This window comes from Bombina bombina, chromosome 2, assembly GCF_027579735.1.
Source record: "Bombina bombina isolate aBomBom1 chromosome 2, aBomBom1.pri, whole genome shotgun sequence".
In the NCBI taxonomy this organism is placed as follows: Eukaryota; Metazoa; Chordata; class Amphibia; order Anura; family Bombinatoridae; genus Bombina; species Bombina bombina.
In genome coordinates, this window is record NC_069500.1 from 1,430,017,452 (window position 1) to 1,430,039,879 (window position 22,428).

Consider the following 22,428-nt stretch of genomic DNA (forward strand, 5'->3'; position numbering starts at 1 on the left):
TTCAACTGCTAACCGAGACAAAGAAAATCCACACATGCTCTATTATATCTGTTGATATCTTGTTTCAATATAAATAATGGTAGATTTTGTAATAAAAACAAAGGGAAGAATATTGTTTTAATCAGCATGATTTTTGCTGAGAGAGATAAGGAGTATATATTCCATCTATTCATTTCAGAAGGCAAGTTTGTGAAAAATTCAAGATAAGTCTCTGGACTAGAGGATGTATACAGAGGATAGTTAATACAATGATATAATACCTTTTGCTGCCACTACACTACCGCTATTACTAGGATTACAGTTACAGGGAAAGCAGTTACTGGTGGACAGAGCACACAGGATAGAGCCTAGCAGGCCAGTATCTGATAGAAACACTCGCCCTAGAATGGTCATGATTAAATACTTACACTTTCAAGATAAGTTGATGATCATGAGGCAGTATAGGAAAAATAATTTGATAGCGGTAAATGATAAACAGATCCTTTTATTTCAATATTATTCTTCAGAAACATCTGCTAAAAGAAAATAAATGGCCCCATATTGTACTGGCTTGATTAAAGCTGGGATGAAGGCTAACCTAAGATATCCAGCTAAAATAGTAACTGAGGATAGTGATGGGTCTTTTACATTAAACTCTGCAGCAGAGGCTAAAGCTTTTTGTATAAAAAATAACATCAAGATATGAACTCTCTGCAGGCTGATGTGTATTACATTAGGAGACATGGGGCCCTTGTGCGTGCTATTAGCACAATTTATATAAATAATGTTACACTTTTTTTAATCTGTATTGCTACAGTATGTATAACAATGATGATAGATGGAATTTTCCCCATTTTGTTTTCTCTCCCCCTTGCCTTCTCTTCTGGGGGCCTGTCGGTACTGGAAAGTACATTTTATTTAGATTTTAAATAAATGAATATTAATTTTAAAATAATTTATTGGAAAGTGGGTGGAATAACTTCCAAGATTAAGCGTAAACGTATCTTAAAGAGGCTCATAACAGTAAACCCAGACATAATCTTCTTACAAGAATTACACTTGAAGAACAAGAGATTGCAAAATTAACAGCTAATTGGTATTGAAAATAATAGCTACTCTATGTATAAATAGGAAATGGGGAGTAGCGATACTTTTTTTTTCCCTATAACAACAATCCCCACACTATCCATATCTCACTATCCCTTCTCTCATCCACTATTCTGTCCTTTCATCTACTACTATGTTTCTATAGAAACACTTTCCCCCTCTAACTCTCCTGTGTCTAGTCATATGGGCTCCTACAAATCTCACTCTCACTGCTACTACTGCTTGCTGCTTTTGACGTCTCTCCTAACCCTGGCCCTGCAGCAATCACCAAACTTTTACACTGTTGCTCTGTCTCCCACTGCAAAAACTCTAGGTCAGGCAATACCAGCAATCTCATCTCCATTAACACACAGCGCTTATCCCCTCTCTTTTCTTGTGCCCTCTGGAATGCTCGCTCCGTCTGTAACAAACTTACAACTGTTCACGACCTGTTTGTTTCCAACTCTTTCAACCTGTTAGCTATTACTGAAACCTGGCTATCTTCCTCTGACACTGCTTCCATTGCTGTTCTCACACACGGTGGTCTTCACTTTAGCCACACACCTAGGCCAGGTGAGAGACATGGTGGTGGTGTTGGCATCTTATCTCCCTCCTGCTCCTATCAGTACCTATCTCCATTTCCATCTCTCTCCTTTTCTTCTTTTGAAGTCCACTGCATTCACCTGTTCTCCCCCCTCTCTCTATCGCCCCCCGCCCCCCCGGGCCAACCTCCCAATTCCTTGTCAACTTTGCTGCCTGGCTTCCTTACTTTCTCTCTACAAATACACCTACTCTAATTCTGGGGGACCTCAACATCCCCATTGACAACCCATCTGCCTCTGCTGCCTCTAAACTTTTAGGCCTTCAGCCTCTCACAATCCACCCTATTCCCTACCCACCACGATGGACACTCTATTGATCTGGAATTCTCCTATCTCTGCTCTTTCGCTCTGATGTTGCCTGTTGCCCATTTCAAATTTAAGACCACAATCTACTCACTATTAATATTAATATACAGGCTAAACCTGCTCCCCCCCCCTCGCCCCCACACCTGTAGAAATCTGCACACTGTGGACCCTCCCCAACTCTCCAACCTTATTCTGATACGACTCCCCCACCCTTCCACGATACCCTGCCTTGACCGTGCTATAACCCACTATAACAATACTCTCTCCTCTGCACTTGACACTCTCGCTCTGCCCCAACTTCACAAAGACCCACATCATCAGCTCCAGCCCTGGCAATCCCAGCAAACATGCCACCAACAAAAATGCTCCCGCACTGCTGAACATGCCTGGAGGAAATCCCGCTCTGAACCTGATTTTATACACTGTAAGTTCATTCTTTTCTCTTAAACCTCGGCTCTTCACTTAGCTAAGCAAACCTACTTATCTTCTTATATATCCACTCACTCCTCAAACCCTAAAAGACTCTTCTCCATTTTTAACTCTCTCCTCTACCCACCTGCACTACCCCTCTCATCTGCATTCATTGAATTCTATAGGGGAATACGTGAAAATGCACGCAATATTCTAAGTTCGTCTTTTCGTGCTCTTCAGGTTAGCGCAAGAGCAAAAACAGTTTACTTTAAGATCATTAAATGAGTGCAACCCAATGTGCACAAAAGCTTACTTCTAGCGCATGTAACGCTCTAGCGGAAGTGTTAATTAGCGCTGCATTTGTAATCTGGCCCATTGTGTTTTATGTCTATTATTTTTTTCTGTTTAGATTCCAGTCTCCAAATGCTCAGAAAACTGTCTTCCTGGTTACAGAAAAGCTCAGATACGTGGTCAGCCAGCGTTCTGCTATGACTGTGTCCCTTGTGAGAATGGAGAGATTTCCAATGAAACAGGTGGCAATCAGTTTGTAATGCTCTGTCTCTCTATCTGAAAATGAGCTCCTGCACTGATCTAAGTATTAGCAATAACTGTGTAGCGTGAAGCAGCATCCGGCAAATTGCTGTATACTTAATAATAGTATTTATCCTATAATTAAAACAAATGTATCTGTTACTTTGTTGCAGATGACACAAAGTTATCTGTAGGTTTATACTCACCTATAGTGCGCTGGGGGAGCCGCACTAATCCTTACCCTTCTTTACAGAGTGGGGGCCGTAATAACAGGAGGCTGAGTGTGGCTGGATACCAGAGCCTTCTTCTTTAGCGCAGGCACTGGGATCTGCCTCACTAATCCTCCTATTAGTGCGGCCCTGGACTCTGGGAAGAAGGGTTGGTATTTGCTCCCCCAGTGAGCTATACGTTAGTTTATTTCCTCTAAAAGCTAATTTAAAGGGTAGTGAATATAAACTAATGAATGCCATTTTTATATATTTGTTTTTCTTTATATTATCAGATATTTGTTTAGTCACAAAAAAAGCATTTGTAATGCAGCACACGTCTGGTTCCTGATTAGTGATAACATATTTATCATTTTCATAGGAAGTCATTGCTGAAGGGTTTTATACATTCAACAGCCAGCTACGGGCTGGATTACCAGTGGTGTGCTATTTAGTGCTGTTGCTCGAGTGCTAACACCACCATTAGTAAAGATTTTGCGCACATGTGTTAGCGAGCGAATTACAAGTTAAAAGTAAAACTTTTTCTTTTGAGCAAAACAAGATGATCGCTAACTTTAGGACATCACAACCGTGCTAACTTATTCTCCCCATAGATTTCAATAGAGAGCGCTAACCTGACAGGAATTATTAATATTTCACATTACAATGTTCTTCACATACAGGAATATTTTATTTTTATTTTAAATAAATATTTTGATGTTTACCTATATATCTATTCGTATAGTTATATAGGTATAAATATATATTTTACATTAACATTATCAGATATAAAGAAATATATATTTTACATTAACATTATCAGATATATAGAAATATATATTTTAAATAAAAACTTTTTTTTTTATGAGAAATATGTGGAATGGTTTTTGGGCCAGATTGTGAGTGGTGCATCGACAGTTACACACAAGAAAGAAGGGTTTTATCGCGGGTGCTTGCACGTGTCGGGGTTACCGCTCATATTACAAGGTGAAAGCAAATGTAATCGCTTGAGCACAATTGTGATTTACGCTAGAATGAATACAGCATCCATCCTCAGAGTGCTGGTTAAATGACAAAAATAGTAGCGTAAGGAGCTGAAAACTCCAGTACTAACTAAGGGGTGCTCCACTTATGAACAATTTTCCTATATTATGATTGAATATAAATTATTATATAAAAGTATAATTACAGCTTTTCAAAAGATGGTTAACAGCTAGATATAAACAAATATCATACAATATGAATATAATCAAATTGAATTTGTAGTATATACAGTAAATACCAATCCCAAATGATTTATGCAGTACACAGTCTCTTTAAATACTCCAAGGAGATCAAAATTGATGGCACAAAAAATACTTCACGGCTGCTCTCTGGGTAAGCTCGTCAAATATCCTGGAATTTCCCTGGAAGTAGGAAAAATACAGAGGCGCCTCTAAGTGTAGTAACATCAACACAACATTGATTCAGCAAACAAAGCTCTATGCCAATGTACTCACATTTAGCAAAGTACACTGTAGTGCAAATGGGGCAGACTGAGACTTCTGAGACGCTCGGCTGACTCTAAATCAATGGTATACACAGCAGGCTGATGTGACGTATTCTCCTCGTAGTGATCCACTTGTTAGACCGCCCAAGGGAGATTCAACATACAGGTGCCGATATTGTAAGGTGCAAGGTGTAGTGACTTCCAATTAGTCAAATATACAGTGGTAGAAAGTATAAAATGCTTTAATTAAAATACTTATAAAAACATCTCAGACAGTGACGCGTTTCTCGGTGTGCAACGCCGTTTCCTCAGACTGTATTGTTAAAAACTACTGCTGACCATTTAAACCTATTATGACCAATCAATGAATTCCTAGAAGCTGACCACACCTCCTTTATGACATCACACAATTGTATCACATGATCAATGTTTCCAATAAATGGATACTAAAATATATATATATATATATATATATACACACACATTGTGCCATAGTATAATACATATACAGTATATTGCATATACTTAAAAAACACAGCCATAAGCATAATATATTCACAGTGTATTCTATATACAGTCAATTGCGATGTCAGTATATCAACATCTATTTAAATACGGTAATCATTAGTTCCTAAACAATGTGCTCCTAAACAATGTGTTCAGCACATCTTAATATTGACAGAACCACATTCATGGTTTGTAAACATGTATATATTTATGATGATTATCTGAAGTTCAAAGATATATATATATATATATATATATATATATAACAATTGATGTCTCAATCGGTGAAACTGATATCCATCAACAAATACATGTGTCAAAATCACACGCTGTGTTCACAAAAACTCCAACCTATAATAAGCCATAGGGGAACTCTCGTTTATAGATATCTCATATTCTAAACAATATATAAATATAGATATAAAATATAAATAAGAACACACCAGTGATACCCTATAAATTATCTATATATAAAAAATAATAACTAACCTCAAATACTGATAAATAATATTATCATCCATGGTGAGGTTATCAACCTCAAATGTGTATAGTGAGAAAATATAAATAATTTAATAATCTAAAGTGTATTCACTCTATGTGTGCATAAAGAGTATATGTACGCATATATGATGGAATAAATTACCTCAAACATTAATAACTTCCCACATAACAAATTATAGGGTATCACTGGTCATTGTTATATATATATTTATATCTTTGAACTTCAGATAATCATCATAAATATATACATGTTTACAAACCTTGAATGTGGTTCTGTCAATATTAAGATGTGCTGAACACATTGTTTAGGAGCACATTGTTTAGGAACTAATGACTACCGTATTTAAATAGATGTTGATATACTGACATCGTAATTGAGTGTATATAGAATACACATTGTAAATATATTATGCTTATGGCTGTGGTTTTTGAAGTATATGCAATATATATGTATTATACTATGGCACAATGTGTGTGTATATATATATATATATATATATATATATATATATTTAGTATCCATTTAATGGAAACATTGATCATGTGATACAATTGTGTGATGTCATAAAGGAGGTGTGGTCAGCTTCTAGGAATTCATTGATTGTTCATGATAGGTTTAAATGGTCAGCAGTAGTTTTTAACAATACAGTCTGAGGAAACGGCATTGCCCGCCAAGAAACGCGTCACTGTCTGAGATGTTTTTATAAGTATTTTAATTAAAGAATGTTATACTTTCTACCGCTGTATATTTGACTAATTGGAAGTCACTACACCTTGCACCTTACAATATCGGCACCTGTATGTTGAATATCCCTTGGGCGGTCTAACAAGTTGATCACTATGAGGAGAATACGTCACATCAGCCTGCTGTGTTTACCATTGATTTAGAGTCAGCCGAGTGGCTCAGAAGTCTCGGTCTGTCCCATTTGCATTACAGTGTGCTTTGCTAAATGTGAGTACATTGACATAGAGCTTTGTTTGCTGAATCGATGTTGTGTTGATGTTATTACACTTAGAGGCGCCTCTGTATTTGTCCTACTTCCAGGGAAATTCCAGGATGCTGGTTAAATGTTTCACAAAACAAAAAAAGTATAAAAAAAACACATAACAAATTCATTACAAGCAAGCTTACAATCATAAAAACACTAATAAAATGTATTTTAAAAAATATTGCACAACATTGTTATAAGGGCTCAAAGATATGAGGTCTCATGTGTTAGAAGAAAAGGGTACGAAGGGCTTTAACATAGAGATATATACATATAGATGGCTAAATATGTATATATGTACCTGTATATATAAATGTGTGTGTTTATATGTGTATTAATGTATTTATATGTGTGTATATGTATTATTAGGCTATATCTGAATATCCCACTTGCAATAAAATTCTATCAGATGTAGTAGAGAAATCCTCTGATGAAATTGTACAAATCAAACATACAACGTTTTTGAGAGATTGGACTGATTACCAAACAAATAATATACATATATGGCAGATAAAAGATAGGCTCAATCGTAACAACAATGGAAGGAATTTCAGACGCAGAGGTAAAAACTCTAAAAGTAAAAAAACTGTAACCTTTTCTGATACAGAAGCTGAATCCACAGATGATAATAGTGGTGATAATGAGACACACGTTACAGAGGTGCTAGCAGGTCCCACGACTAATAGTAGCACTAATGTCTCACATGTGTAATCAGCAACTGTTAAGAAAAATAGTTTTTCCAAAAAAAATGCATTACACATGTGTGATAAGCAAGAGAAAACAGAAGATGGAGCTAGAAATAGATTTGATGAGGCTTTTTTAGTCCCAATGACAATATTAAAACAACCACCAGGCAATGCAATACAGCATGGAGTGAGAGGGAGGGGAAAAACTCAACCTCAACTAAACAGGTACACTCTAAGAACAAAAAAGGACTAGGGGCTAAGAGTAACAGGATAGTGATCAATCTCTCAGATGTGTGCCTTACAAAAGATAAAGTGCTTAATTATGGTTTAAACGTTGTTCCTAGTGCTGGATTCAATCTCTTTAGCACAATTGTGGATGTGAACAGAATGGTGAGGAATATCACGGTTAAGAAACATTTTTTTTACCAGTAAAGGGGAGATTGAACCTAGTACTATGCAAAACAGAACAGCTACCTCTTTACAACATATAGATTTTTCAGATGCTTGCACTAGAGAAACACTGTTAACAATACAGAGTCAAGAACTTCCAGAATCCCTAGGAGAAACTGTATCCCATAAAGGTTTTAGAACAAAGTCCTCTTTTTATCCAGTGCAATCTATAGGTGAGGTTTTGAACTTTTTCAAGAAAGGATGTAAAGTATTTGGAGACTTTGTATTCGGATAAGAAAAAACAACGTTCTAATAATCTCTCTTATAGAGAAAATCGAGCAATGAATGAATTAGAGGAGAATCCCAATATAGTTATTGGTAAATTTGATAAAGGGGGTAGTATAGTTGTGCTTAACAGGGTACACTATGACAAAGAGATAAGACAAGTTTCAGATACCAACACATATGCTAAATTGCCCAAAAATCCTATGAAAGACTTTAAGCTACAATTGTCACACCTATTAGATGAAGGATTACATAACGGTTTCATAGACAAATCTACATATGAATTTTTATGGGTTACTCATCCACAAAACCCAGTATTTCATGTGTTTCCGATATTTCACAAGAGCTTAACTAATGTTATAGTCCATCCCATTGTGTCTGGGATTGGTTCCCTACTTGAGCCTCTGTAATGATTTAGTAGAGAGTGAGGATGGATCACAACTGCAGAGTATGCAAAATAAATGATTTGTATCACTTTTGGCAAATGGACTATTGAACAGCATAGACCAAGCTGCTTTAAGTGAAGTTGTTATTCTCAAGTAATTGAATTGCAGATCAGAAACTTGTCTGGCAACGAATGATGTAAATCACATATGCTGTTGAATGTCACAGCAATAGTATAAACATAAACAAAGGCTGGATCAGAAGAAATGTAAAAAATAAAACAATTTCTTAGTAGCAAACTTTAGTGTTCAGCTAGCTCCCAGTATGATAAATCTTGATAAAGAAAAGCAGAGTTCCAGAAAGCAGGTAGTGTTGCTATTAGTGCTGGAGTAAGATATAACAGTTCAGTGTGAAGTGTAACTCTCAGTTTTAGACACTGTTAGTTAGTTTGTCTCAGAATGGTATACACATGTGCTGATAGTCTTGCGGTCAGTAGAGCAGCAGGGAAAAGCAAAGTTCAAGGTTTATTTGTACAGCACAGCTTAAAGTAACTACAGTGCTTACCCCCAGTCACCGGATGGTGTGAAATAGAAGCAGAATTAATTCTGAGATGTCCTTGTACTTAGTCCGTGGGAGGTTGTTTGTAGATGAGTTGCACTGTGTTGCAGTGGAAGAGAGATTGAAGTCCGCTGTGTGAGAAAAGCTTCAGTGGCTCAAATGAGATAGCAACTCAGAGGGAGAAGGCAGCAAACACACTGCAGTATGAAATAAGTCTCTGTTGTAGCGTGCACGCTTAAAAGAAAAACTCGCCTCTGTAAAAGTTTATGTAGGCAAAATGAGCATATGAACCGGCAGTAAAAATAAGTAATCCCAAGGTAGTAGCTGGTTCAGAAATTGGAAGAAAAGCAGACTGGTTTGTTTTCAGAAAAAACACACAGCAAGTGGAAAACAGACAGACTTCAGAGCTAAGAAAAAGAGAGAATGGCACTAGCACTACACTAATGTTAATACAGGGTTGCTCGAATTAGATTAGATTAATATGTGTTTGTGTACGTATATATTTATCTATGCATATGCATATATCTGTACACGTGTTCAAATCTGAATCTATATCGATCTTAATAGTGTAGCTTGTGGTGAGCTGGGGTGCTTGTGCACAATAACAACTTTTAGGATTGAGTCTAGAGCCCAAAAGAAGGGATCAAGACTGGAAATAGTGCACTTGAGTAGCACTCCCGTCCCTGATTTGAGTGAATAATAATAATGAACTCGCATTCAGGACCAAAAAGTTTCTATTCAAAAAGGATTTACTTAAAACATAACTTTTATTGGACAATAACTATAAAATCAATATGTGTGTGTGTGTGCTTTAAAAACACATAGGAACTGGATTGTAAATATTGGCTAATGGTCAATTTGGCAACCTAGTTATACTGTTGTAAGGGGCACCTCTAAGGGGTCCCGCTTTATTTATATATATATATATAGGTGCTTGTTTATATTCCGATTTACTAAACAAGCCGACACCTAACTCTAATAGATACTGTTTGTGTGTGGTTTCACAATTTACTTAATTCTATAAGTTGGCAATCCGGCAAAGATCAATGTATATATATATAGTCACATTGGCTACAGATACTGTTTGAGAATCTCTACAAGACTCGTATCACGCTATTTCAGCATACAGCATTCCAAACAGTACGAGTGCTATATGATATCAATATCAAGTCAATGCTAACTACAAACTTAACTAAGCATATTGTATTCAAGTAATCGTACACTGACCCCTATGGTATTCTGACAATTGTGCTACACGCCAGTGATATAATAGATGTAAAGGACACACAAACTTGAACTGGAATTTAGATTAAATTTATTACCAACAAGGCCAAAATAAGGCCTCTCTCAAGACACAGTTTCTTCTTTTCCCATTATTTCAGAAAATTAACATATAAGCTAAACAGCCACCTAGACCAGTTATAACACGCACAGACAATTACTGCAAGATTTAGCTGTAATAATAATGTATCTTTAATTCAAAAACAGCTAAACAGATAAAGGGTATTGTATGTGGGTAATCTGAATTAAGCCACATTTATGAGGTGAATGTCAGGTGATGTCACACAGACTTAACCTGTAAGCACACTTGCCAAAATAAGGCAATCACTAAATCGCCTATACAAAAATAAAGAATTTTAAAAAATTAAAAAATAAAAAAATAAAATCATTACAGTTTTACAACAGTCAAATACAAGACTTAAAATCTGAAATTTCACACTAAACACCCTAAGATGTGGATTAAATAACAGGTCATTTCAGATCATATATGTTAATAGATATCAAAACCAGAAATTGATACATAATACACAAAGAAAAAAGAAGGAAAAATATATTGCACCAAGCAAATTCCAGTTTAATCAAGTAAATTCAATCCTTCATCTTAAAATGTATATGTCTTACAGCTGTAAATAAGGCACAACGTAGACCCTGTGTACCATTTGGAAGCTAGTATTATAATTATTCCAACTAAATCTGCTATCAAACCCATTGGTATTATTATTAACTGACTGCACTTGAAATAAAAGTGACAAAGACCTCTAGGCACCATCAGTATTACATGCCTTAACAAGTTGTAAAAGATACTCCAATTTAATTCCTGGCTCATATATCTCTACCCATAAGACATAAAGTCTAAAAGTATTCTATGAGATATTAGGGCACTCACAAAAGCCTAATAACCAACGTATAATTTATCATATTACCAGAGAGTCTGAAGTCAAATATACTAAACCAGACCGGAGTAGAAGGTCTGGAAAAAGTCAATTTGACAACTATTATATCAGACATCCCATATGCAAAACCTGAATTATACATTTGACTAGCCTAACCACAAACCCAGTAAGTGCCATATACAGCACCTAGGTGTGAACTCATCGTGAAACACTCCAATCCACCCCTAGCGTATGATACAAAATATAAACAAGCACCTATATATATATAAATAAAGCGGGACCCCTTAGAGGTGCCCCTTACAACAGTATAACTAGGTTGCCAAATTGACCATTAGCCATTATTTACAATCCAGTTCCTATGTGTTTTTAAAGCACACACACACACATATTGATTTTATAGTTATTGTCCAATAAAAGTTATGTTTTAAGTAAATCCTTTTGGAATAGAAACTTTTTGGTCCTGAATGCGAGTTCATTATTATTATTCACTCAAATCAGGGATGGGAGTGTTACTCAAGTGCACTATTTCCAGTCTTGATCCCTTCTTTTGGGCTCTAGACTCAATCCTAAAAGACTTCAGAGCTAGTCTAGAAACTTAATAATTAAGCACCTGTCTGCAGTCAGCTGATGCCTTAAGTACAGGTAAGGCTGAAGTCAGGTGAATGGGAAAGGCATAGGTAAAACATGGAGTGGAATCCATACATAAGGTGAATGGGAAAGGCATAGGTAAAACATGAAGCGGAATCCTTACATACGCCCCCCTTCAAGCAAGACGATCCTCGGCTTGATGTTTAGGTCTAAGAGGATATTGTCTGTGGAAACGGGAGATGAGTCTAGGTGCATCTATATTGGTATAAGGCTCCTGTGTCAATTATAGCTTCTTTCGTCATGCGATTGCTGTCCCACTGTAAAGAGAGGGTTAAAGTACAGTGAATTGGTTTATCATGTTCAATCATTGAAGTCAAATGTAAGAGAGACTTATTATTTTTATTTTTACGTAGGGAGGGGCATTCGCGGATAGGATGGTTTGGACTTCCACAATACATACACAGTCCTTTTGATTTTCTTCTAAACCTTTCTTCAGAGGTCAATGGACCCCTCCTAAAGCCTATATCCATAGGTTCAGGCACACTTGATGAAGAAGCAGTTGGAGGAGGATGGAATGATCTCTTGTAAGAAGAATCCCCAATTTGACGCTCTGACTTCCTTTCGCGAAGCCTTCTATCTATTTGCATTGAGAGCTTCATGAGGCCGTCTAAGGAGTCAGGGAGATCAGTTCGGGCTAGCTCATCTTTAACTGCTTCCGAGAGTCCTAGGCGAAATTGGTTTCTTAAGGCAATCACGTTCCATTGGGAATCAATGGCATGTTGTTTAAACTCCCTTATATAAACTTCAACAGGACGGTTGCCTTGCTTTAGTTTCCGCATCTTGCTTTCTGCAGTCAATTGTAAATTTGAGTCTGAATAAAGTTCATCCATGACTGCTAGAAAAGACTGTAGGGATGATAGAATAGGATCGTTGGTTTCAAAGAGCATGTCTGCCCAGATTCGGGGTTCACCCCGTAGATAGGTAATCATTGTGAGCACTTTAATCTTATCATTAGGATATGTGAGTGGCTTAAGGTTGAAAGTGAGGAGGCAGGCATTCCTATATTGGCGATAGAGACTCCTATCACCATTGAACAAATCAGGTGCTGCAATCTGTGGTTCCACAATAGATTCAGCAGCTTTTGCTTTGGGAGGAGTTGTCTCTCTTATAACCTTAGTTAAAGTCTCATTTTCAATCTTTAGATCTCTAAGGCCTTGACTGAGTTCATCTACTCTTTTAGACAGGTTGTAAACGAATTGGGGCAAATCTGCTGGATCCATATTTTTTAGGCTTAATTATTCTGTAATGATTTAGTAGAGAGTGAGGATGGATCACAACTGCAGAGTATGCAAAATAAATGATTTGTATCACTTTTGGCAAATGGACTATTGAACAGCATAGACCAAGCTGCTTTAAGTGAAGTTGTTATTCTCAAGCAATTGAATTGCAGATCAGAAACTTGTCTGGCAACGAATGATGTAAATCACATATGCTGTTGAATGTCACAGCAATAGTATAAACATAAACAAAGGCTGGATCAGAAGAAATGTAAAAAATAAAACAATATCTTAGTAGCAAACTTTAGTGTTCAGCTAGCTCCCAGTATGATAAATCTTGATAAAGAAAAGCAGAGTTCCAGAAAGGAGGTAGTGTTGCTATTAGTGCTGGAGTAAGATATAACAGTTCAGTGTGAAGTGTAACTCTCAGTTTTAGACACTGTTAGTTAGTTTGTCTCAGAATGGTATACACATGTGCTGATAGTCTTGCGGTCAGTAGAGCAGCAGGGAAAAGCAAAGTTCAAGGTTTATTTGTACAGCACAGCTTAAAGTAACTACAGTGCTTACCCCCAGTCACCGGATGGTGTGAAATAGAAGCAGAATTAATTCTGAGATGTCCTTGTACTTAGTCCGTGGGAGGTTGTTTGTAGATGAGTTGCACTGTGTTGCAGTGGAAGAGAGATTGAAGTCCGCTGTGTGAGAAAAGCTTCAGTGGCTCAAATGAGATAGCAACTCAGAGGGAGAAGGCAGCAAACACACTGCAGTATGAAATAAGTCTCTGTTGTAGCGTGCACGCTTAAAAGAAAAACTCGCCTCTGTAAAAGTTTATGTAGGCAAAATGAGCATATGAACCGGCAGTAAAAATAAGTAATCCCAAGGTAGTAGCTGGTTCAGAAATTGGAAGAAAAGCAGACTGGTTTGTTTTCAGAAAAAACACACAGCAAGTGGAAAACAGACAGACTTCAGAGCTAGTCTAGAAACTTAATAATTAAGCACCTGTCTGCAGTCAGCTGATGCCTTAAGTACAGGTAAGGCTGAAGTCAGGTGAATGGGAAAGGCATAGGTAAAACATGGAGTGGAATCCATACATAAGGTGAATGGGAAAGGCATAGGTAAAACATGAAGCGGAATCCTTACAGCCTCTGTCTGAAAGAGTTGATTCCATTTAACAACCTTTGGTCCTTGAACTAGCGAGTTATCTGAGAGACTCAAAACAGTTAATACAGTTACTAGAGAATCAAAAATGGACTACCTTGTCCAGATGGGTCACTATGGATGTGGTGTCCGTTTACAGTTGTATACCCCATGATAAGGGATTACAGGCAGTTGGGTATTTCTTGTCACATAGAAGTAAGCTTAGTCAGAACATGCAGGAATATGTTTTGAAAGTTTTTGAATATCTTTTGACCCATAATTATTTTTGTTATGTGGGTGATTGTTATCTCCAGAGATGCTGCACAGTGATGGAGGCAAAGTTTACCCCCTCCTACGCCAACCTCTTTATCGGGTGGTGGGAGCTGTGCTGCATCTTTGGAGATGACAATCCTTTTAAACAGCATATCTCAATGTTTAAACTGTACATTGACAATCTCATTGTCATATGGGAAGGAGATGAGATAGAATTAGACAATTTTCCAAACTATATTAAAACCACAGATAGTGTGATAACATGCACACATTAGTCTCAAAACACATGTATTGATTATTTGGATCTAACACTTGTGGGAAACATTGACAAATTAAACATTGAAACCAAATTGTATAAGAAACCTATTTTAAAAAAAATGTTATTACATACAAAAAGTAATCATCCTATCATACATTTAAAGCAATTGCAAAGGGTCAACATCTCCATGTTAAACAGAGTTGTACTGATTCATTGGTTTATACCAAAGAGGCTACACAATTAGACAGAGAGTTACGAGAGAGAGGATACAGTATCTATGTGATTAAGGATGCACGTCTCTCAGTGGCCAAAATGGACAGGAAGGATTTACTTAAATATAAGGGAAAAAACAACCACAGACACAAACAAATAGAGAGTAAGGACATCCAGTTTGTTACCGAATATTCTAATCAATACAAAGAAGTGTGTGATATTATTAAAAAAACAACTTCCTATTCTATCTGCAGAAGAATGTTTTCGACATAATTCCCAAAAGCATGTACGTTTCTCCTATAGGAGAGGTCAAACAATTGGCAACATTGTGTCACCATTTGCTCCAGCTACCCCAAAGAGTCAGTCATCTTGGTTACAGGTTAAAGGGTTACATAAATGTGGCTTTTCTGATTGCAAAGCCTGTAAACACGCAACAGTTGGTAACACTTTTATCTCCGCTTCAAAAGGTGATACGTTCAATATTGACAGCTATGTTAGTTGTAGGACTAAAGGGGCAATATATTTGATAGAATGTCACCAATGTAATTTACAAGTAAGGACCCATATTAGGCGCGAAGTGACTCCATCTTCAAGACATCCGGCGTGGAGCATGCTCTTCTTTCGACGTCTTCTTCCGAATGAAGCCAATAGAATCCAAGCCCAATCCAATCAGCCAATAGGATTTTTTCAACCTTAATTCCCATTGGCTGATAGAAATCTATCAGCCAATCGGAATCTAAGGGACGCCATCTTGGATGATGTCATTTAAAGGAACCTTCATTCAGAAGAAGACAACATCGAAAGAAGAGGATGCTCCGCGCCGGATGTCTTGAAGATGGAGCCACTTTGCGCCGGTTAGATCAAGATAGAAGATGCCGTCTAGATGAAGACTTTTTAGATTAGGTTTTTATTTGGGGGGTTTGGTTGTGTGGGTGGTGGGTTTTACTGTTTGGGGGTTGTTTGTATTTTTTTTACAGGTAAAAGAGCTGATTTATTTGGGGCAATGCCCCGCAAAAGGCCCTTTTAAGGGCCATTGTTAGTTTATTGTAGGCTGCGGGGGGGGGGGGGTATTTTTGGGGGGCTTTTTTATTTTCATAGGGCTCTTAGATTAGGTGGTGTAATTAGTTTAAATATTTCATACTTTATTGTTTATTTTGTGTAACTTAGTGTTTATTTTATTTTGTAACTTTGTGTTTGTTATTTTGTGTAACTTAGTTGTTAGTTTTTTGTAACTTTGTAATTTTTTATAGTAGATTTAAATTATTTGAGTAGGGTTAGGTTTTTAACTATATAATATATTTAATTTAATTTAATTTAATTTGTAGTTTAATGTAATCTTAATATAACAGTTAGGGTAGATTGATTAATAGTTTAATATAGTTTAAAATAATTGTAGGATAAGAGTTAGGGTAGATTAATTTATAGTTTAATATAGTTTAATTTAATTGTAGGATAATAGTTAGGGTAGATTAATTAATAGTTTAATATAGTTTAATTTAAATCTAAAGGTAAGTTTAAATTTATTATAAGATAGGGATGATGTAATATTTAATGTAAAGTTAAGGGGTTGTTAAGTTTAGGGGTTAATAGCTTAATTTAGTTTATGGTGATGTGGGGGGCTGGTGGTTTAGGGGTTAATAGGTTTAGTAAGTGGTAGTGATGTGGGAGGCCAGGAATTGTATTTAGTTGCGGTGGGCTCCAGGAGCGTCGGGATAGGGGTTAATGCATTTATTTAGTTGCAGTGGGCTCCGGGAGTGGCAGGATAGGGGTTAATACATTTATTTAGTTGCAGTGGGCTCTGGGAGTGGTGGAACAGGGGTTAATAACATTATGTAGGTGGCGGCGATGTCGCAGCGGCAAATTAGGGGTGTTAGGACTCGGGGGAACATGTTGGGTGTTAGGTGTAAACATAACTTTTATTCTCCCATAGGAATCAATGGGATATCGGGCAGCAGTGAACATAGCTTCCGCTGCTTTCAGACTCCCATTGATTCCTATGGCATCAGCTGCTTCCAGGGCTGTGGATTGAAAAGCAAGTACCCTGGGCCGGAATAGTGGCGAGCGTACCTGGTAGCAGTTTGATAACTAGCAAAAGTAGTTAGATAGTTCCGAATTTGCATCCAAGCCGGCAGAAGTCTTCATCCAGACGGCATCTTCTATCTTCATCCATCTGGCGTGAAGCGTTGCAATCAGCCAATAGGATTGAGCTTTCATCCTATTGGCTGATCCAATCAGCCAATAGGATTGAGCTTGCATTCTATTGGCTGAATGGAATAGACAATAGAATGCGAGCTCAATCCTATGGGCTGATTGGATCAGCCAATAGGATTTTTTCAACCTTAATTCCGATTGGCTGATAGAGATCTATCAGCCAATCGGAATCTAAGGGATTCCATCTTGGATGACATCATTTAAAGGAACCTTCATTCGGAAGAAGACGTCAAATGAAGAGTATGCTCCCTGCCGGATGTCTTGAAGATGGAGCCGCTCCAAGCCGGATGTATGAAGATAGAAGATGCCGTCTGGATGAAGACTTCTGCCGGCTTGGATAAAGACTTCAGCCCGCTTGGATGAAGACTTCTGCCGGCTTCTATGAGGACTTCTGCCACTTCATTGAGGATGGATGTCGGGTCTTCAGAAACTGTAAGTGGAACTTCGGGGGTTAGTGTTAGGTTTTTTTAAGGGTTTATTGGGTAGGTTTTAATTTTGGATTAGGGTCTGGGCAGTAAAAGAGCTAAATACCCTTTTCAGGGCAATGCCCATACAAATGCCCTTTTCAGGGCAATGGGGAGCTTAGGATTTTTTAGATTAGGATTTTATTTGGGGAGTTTGGTTGTGTGGGTGGTGTGTAATTTAGTGTTTATTTTTTTTGTAATTTATGGCAAGATTACGAGTTTTGTGGTAACAGGGGTGCGTGGCTAATGAGTAGTTTATGCTCACCGCTCACTTACATACAACGCTGGTATTACAGGTTTTTATAAACCCGGCATTAACAGACAAAAAGTGAGCGTAGAGCAAATTTTTTCTCCACACTTCACTCCAATACCAGCGCTGCTTAAGTCAGTGGTGAGCTGGTCGTACATGCTTGCGCACGATTTTCCCATAGAAATCAATGGGGAGAAACACCTGTAAAAAAGCAGTGTTTAGCTCCTAACGCAGCCCCATTGATTCCTATGGGGAAAATAAATTTATTTCTACACCTAACATGAACCCAGAGTCTAAACACCCCTAATCGTACACTTATTAACCCCTAATCTGCCACCCCCAACATCGCCGACACCTACATAATGTTATTAACCCCAAATCTGCCGCTCCAGACACCGCCGCCACCTACATTATACTTATGAACCCTTAATCTGCTGCCCCCAACATCTCCGACACCTACATTATATTTATTAACCCCTAATCTGCCACCTACAATGTCACCGCAACCTATCTAAATGTATAAACCCCTAATCTGCCGCCCCCAACATTGCTGCCACTATAATAAACATATTAACCCCATAAACCGCTGAACTCCCGCCTCACAAACATTAGTTAAATATTATTAACCCCTAATCTGCCATCCCTAACATCGCCGGCACCTACCTACATTTATTAACCTCTAATCTGCCGTCCCCAACGTCGCCGCCACTATATTAAAGTTATTAACCCCTAAATCTAAGTCTAACCCTAACACCCCCCTAACTTAAATATAAATTAAAGAAATCTAACTAAAAATTCCTATCATTAACTAAATTATTCCTATTTAAAACTAAATACTTACTTGTAAAATAAACCTAACATAGCTACAATATAATTAATAGTTACATTGTATCTAGCTTAAGGTTTATTTTTATTTTACAGGCAATTTTGTATTTATTTTAACTAGGTAGAATAGTTACTAAATAGTTATTAACTATTTACTAACTACCTAGCTAAAATAAATCCAAAAGTAACTGTAAAATAAAACCTAACCTAAGTTACACTAACACCTAATACTACACTATAATTAAATAAATTAACTAAATTAAATACAATCACCTAAATTAAATTAGCTAGAAAAACAAAAAAAAATCAAACACTAAATTACAGAAAATAATAAACAAATTACAGATATTTAAACTAATTACACCTAATCTAATAGCCCTATCCAAATAAAAAAAGCCCCCCCAAAATAAAAAAAACCCTAGCCTAAACTAAACTACCAACAGCCCTTAAAAGGGCCTTTTGCAGGGCATTGCCCCAAATAAATCAGCTTTTTCCTGTTAAAAAAAATACAAACAACCACCCCCAACAGTAAAACCCACCACCAACACAACCAACCCCCCAAATAAAATACTAACTAAAAAAACCTAAACTTCCCATTGCCCTGAAAAGGGCATTTGGATGGGCATTGCCCTTAAAAGGGCAGTTAGCTCTTTTGCAGGCCCAAAGTCCCTAACCTAAAAATAAAACCCACCCAATACACCCTTAAAAAAAACCTAACAATAACCCCCTGAAGATCGACTTACCGGGAGATGTCTTCATCCAAGCCGGGCGAAGTCCTCAACGAAGCCGGGTGAAGTCTTCATCCAAGCCAGGTGAAGTGGTCCTCCAGATGGGCAGAAGTCTTCATCCAGACGGCACGGAACGGGTTCATCTTCAAGACATCCGACGCGGAGCATCCTCTTCATCCGACGACTAAAGCTGAATGAAGGTACCTTTAAGTGACGTCATCCAAGATGGCATCCCTTAGATTCTGATTGGCTGATAGAATTCTATCAGCCAATCAGAATTACGGTAGAAAAAATCCTATTGGCTGATGCAATCAGCCAATAAGATTGAGCTTGCATTCTATTGGCTGTTCCAATCAGCCAATAGAATGCAAGCTCAATCCTATTGGCTTATTGGGTCAGCTAATAGGATTTTTTCTACCGTAATTCCGATTAGCTGATTTAATTCTATCAGCCAATCGGATGGATGAAGATAGAAGATGCAGTCTGGATGAAGACTTCTGCCCGTCTGGAGGACCACTTCGCCCAGCTTGGATGAAGACTTCTCCCAGGTTCGACCCGTCTTGGATGAAGACTTCTCCCGGTAAGTCGATCTTCAGGGGGTTAGTGTTAGGTTTATTTAAGGGTGTATTGGGTGGGTTATATTTTTAGGTTAGGGACTTTGGACCTGCAAAAGAGCTAACTGCCTATTTAAGGGCAATGCCCATCCAAATGCCCTTTTCAGGGCAATGGGGAGCTTAGGTATTTTTAGTTAGTATTTTATTTGGGGGGTTGGTTGTATGGGTGGTGGGTTTTACTGTCAGGGGTGGTTGTTTGTATTTTTTTTAACAGGAAAAAGAGCTGATTTCTTTGGGGCAATGCCCTGCAAAAGGCCCTTTTAAGGGCTATTGGTAGTTTAGGCTAGGGTTTTTTTTTTATTTTGGGGGGCTTTTTTATTTGGATAGGGCTATTAGATTATGTGTAATTAGTTTAAATATCTGTAATTTGTTTATTATTTTCTGTAATTTAGTGTTTGATTTTTTTTGTTACTTTAGCTAATTTAATTTAATTTAGGTAATTGTATTTAATTTAGTTAATTTATTTAATTATAGTGTAGTGTTAGGTGTTAGTGTAACTTAGGTTAGGTTTTATTTTACAGGTACTTTTGGATTTCTTTTAGCTAGGTAGTTATTAAATAGTTAATAACTATTTAGTAACTATTCTACCTAGTTAAAATAAATACAAACTTGCCTGTAAAATAAAAATAAACCTATTAGTTATATTGTAGCTATCTTAGGTTTATTTTACAGGTAAGTATTTAGTTTTAAATAGGAATAATTTAGTTAATGATAGGAATTTTTATTTAGATTTATTTAATTATATTTAAGTTAGGGGGTGTTAGGGTTAGGGTTAGACTTAGATTTAGGTGTTAATAACTTTAATATAGTGGCGGCGACGTTGGGGACGGCAGATTAGGGGTTAATAAATGTAGGTAGGTGGTGGCGATGTTAGGGATGGCAGATTATGGGTTAATAATATTTAACTAGTGTTTTGCGAGGCGGGAGTGCGACGGTTTAGGGGTTAATATATTTATAATAGTGGCGACGATGTCCGGTTCAGCAGATCAGGGGATAATATTTTTATTATAGTGTTTGCTATGCGGGAGGGCCTCAGTTTAGGGGTTAATAGGTAGTTTATGGGTGTTAGTGTACTTTTGAGCACTTTATTTAAGAGTTTTATGCTACGGCTTTGTAGTGTAAAACTCTTAACTACTGACTTTAAAATGAGGTACCAATCTTGACAGGAGAGGGTCTAACGCTCACTTTTTGGCAGACTCATAATACCGGCGTTATGCAAGTCCTATTGAAAAAATAGGGTACCCAATTTACGTAAGTGGATTTGCAACATTTCCAAGTCTGGCCAAAGCTTACCGCAAAACTAGTAATCTAACCGTTAGTGTTTGTTATTTTGTGTAACTTAGTTGTTAGTTTTGTGTAACTTTGTAATTTTTTTATAGTAGATTTAAATTATTTGAGTAGGGTTAGGTTTTTAACTATATAATATATTTAATTTAATTTGTAGTTTAATGTAATCTTAGTATAACAGTTAGGGTAGATTAATTAATAGTTTAATATAGTTTAATGTAATTGGAGGATAAGAGTTAGGGTAGATTAATTAATAGTTGAATATAGTTTAATTTAATTGTAGGATAATAGTTAGGGTAGATTAATTAATAGTTTAATATAGTTTAATTTAAATCTAAAGGTAAGTTTAAATTTATTATAAGATAGGGATGAGGTAATATTTAATGTAAAGTTAAGGGGTTGTTAGGTTTAGGGGTTAATAGCTTAATTTAGTTTATGGCGATGTGGGGGGCTGGTGGTTTAGGGGTTAATAGGTTTAGTAATTGGTAGTGTTGTGGGAGGCCAGGAGTTTAGGGGTTAATACATGTATTTAGTTGCGGTGGGCTCCGGGAGCGGCGGGATAGGGGTTAATACATTTATTTTGTTGCAGTGGGCTCCGGGAGCTGAGGAATAGGGGTTAATAACATTATGTAGGTGGCGGCGATGTCGGGGCGGCAGATTAGGGGTGTTAGGACTCGGGGAACATGTTAGGGTGTTAGGTGTATACATAACTTTTATTCTCCTATAGGAATCAATGGGATATCAGGCAGCAGCGAACATAGCATTCGCTGCTTTCAGACTCCCATTGATTCCTATGGCAACCGCGGGCTCCAGGGCGGTGGATTGAAAAGCAGGTACACTGGGCCAGAATAGTGGCGAGCGTACCTGGTAGCAGTTTGATAACTATCAAAAGTAGTCAGATAGTGCCGAATTTGCATTCGGAACATCTGAAATGACGTAAGGATCAATCTGTGTCGGACTGAGACCGACGGATCTCAACTTTTGCCAGTCTGTAGGCTTTGATAAATGAGGCGAATCAGGCTTGCCACAATTACACTGTGGAATTCCAGCGTATTTGCGGTTGACGGCTTGATAAATAGGCCCCAAACTCTTAAGCAAAAGAGAAGTATATTGAATATACCGCTTAAAAACTAGAACACCAGGGGGTTTCAATTCTAGATTTGACTTAATCAATTACTGGCAATAGTTTACCTTCAACAATAATTGATTATCTTTTTCTTT

General features: G+C 37.3%; 1 protein-coding gene across 1 annotated transcript in view; it reads left to right on the forward strand.

The window, feature by feature from the left end:
• Window positions 1-430: 430 nt before the first annotated feature.
• LOC128647601 (vomeronasal type-2 receptor 26-like) overlaps window positions 431-22,428 on the forward strand; it is a 97,436-nt gene continuing 75,438 nt past the window's right edge. The window contains exons 1-2 of the mRNA XM_053700357.1: window positions 431-463; window positions 2,794-2,917. Coding sequence (XP_053556332.1) covers window positions 431-463; window positions 2,794-2,917 — 157 coding nt within the window. The remainder of the gene's footprint in view (window positions 464-2,793; window positions 2,918-22,428) is intronic.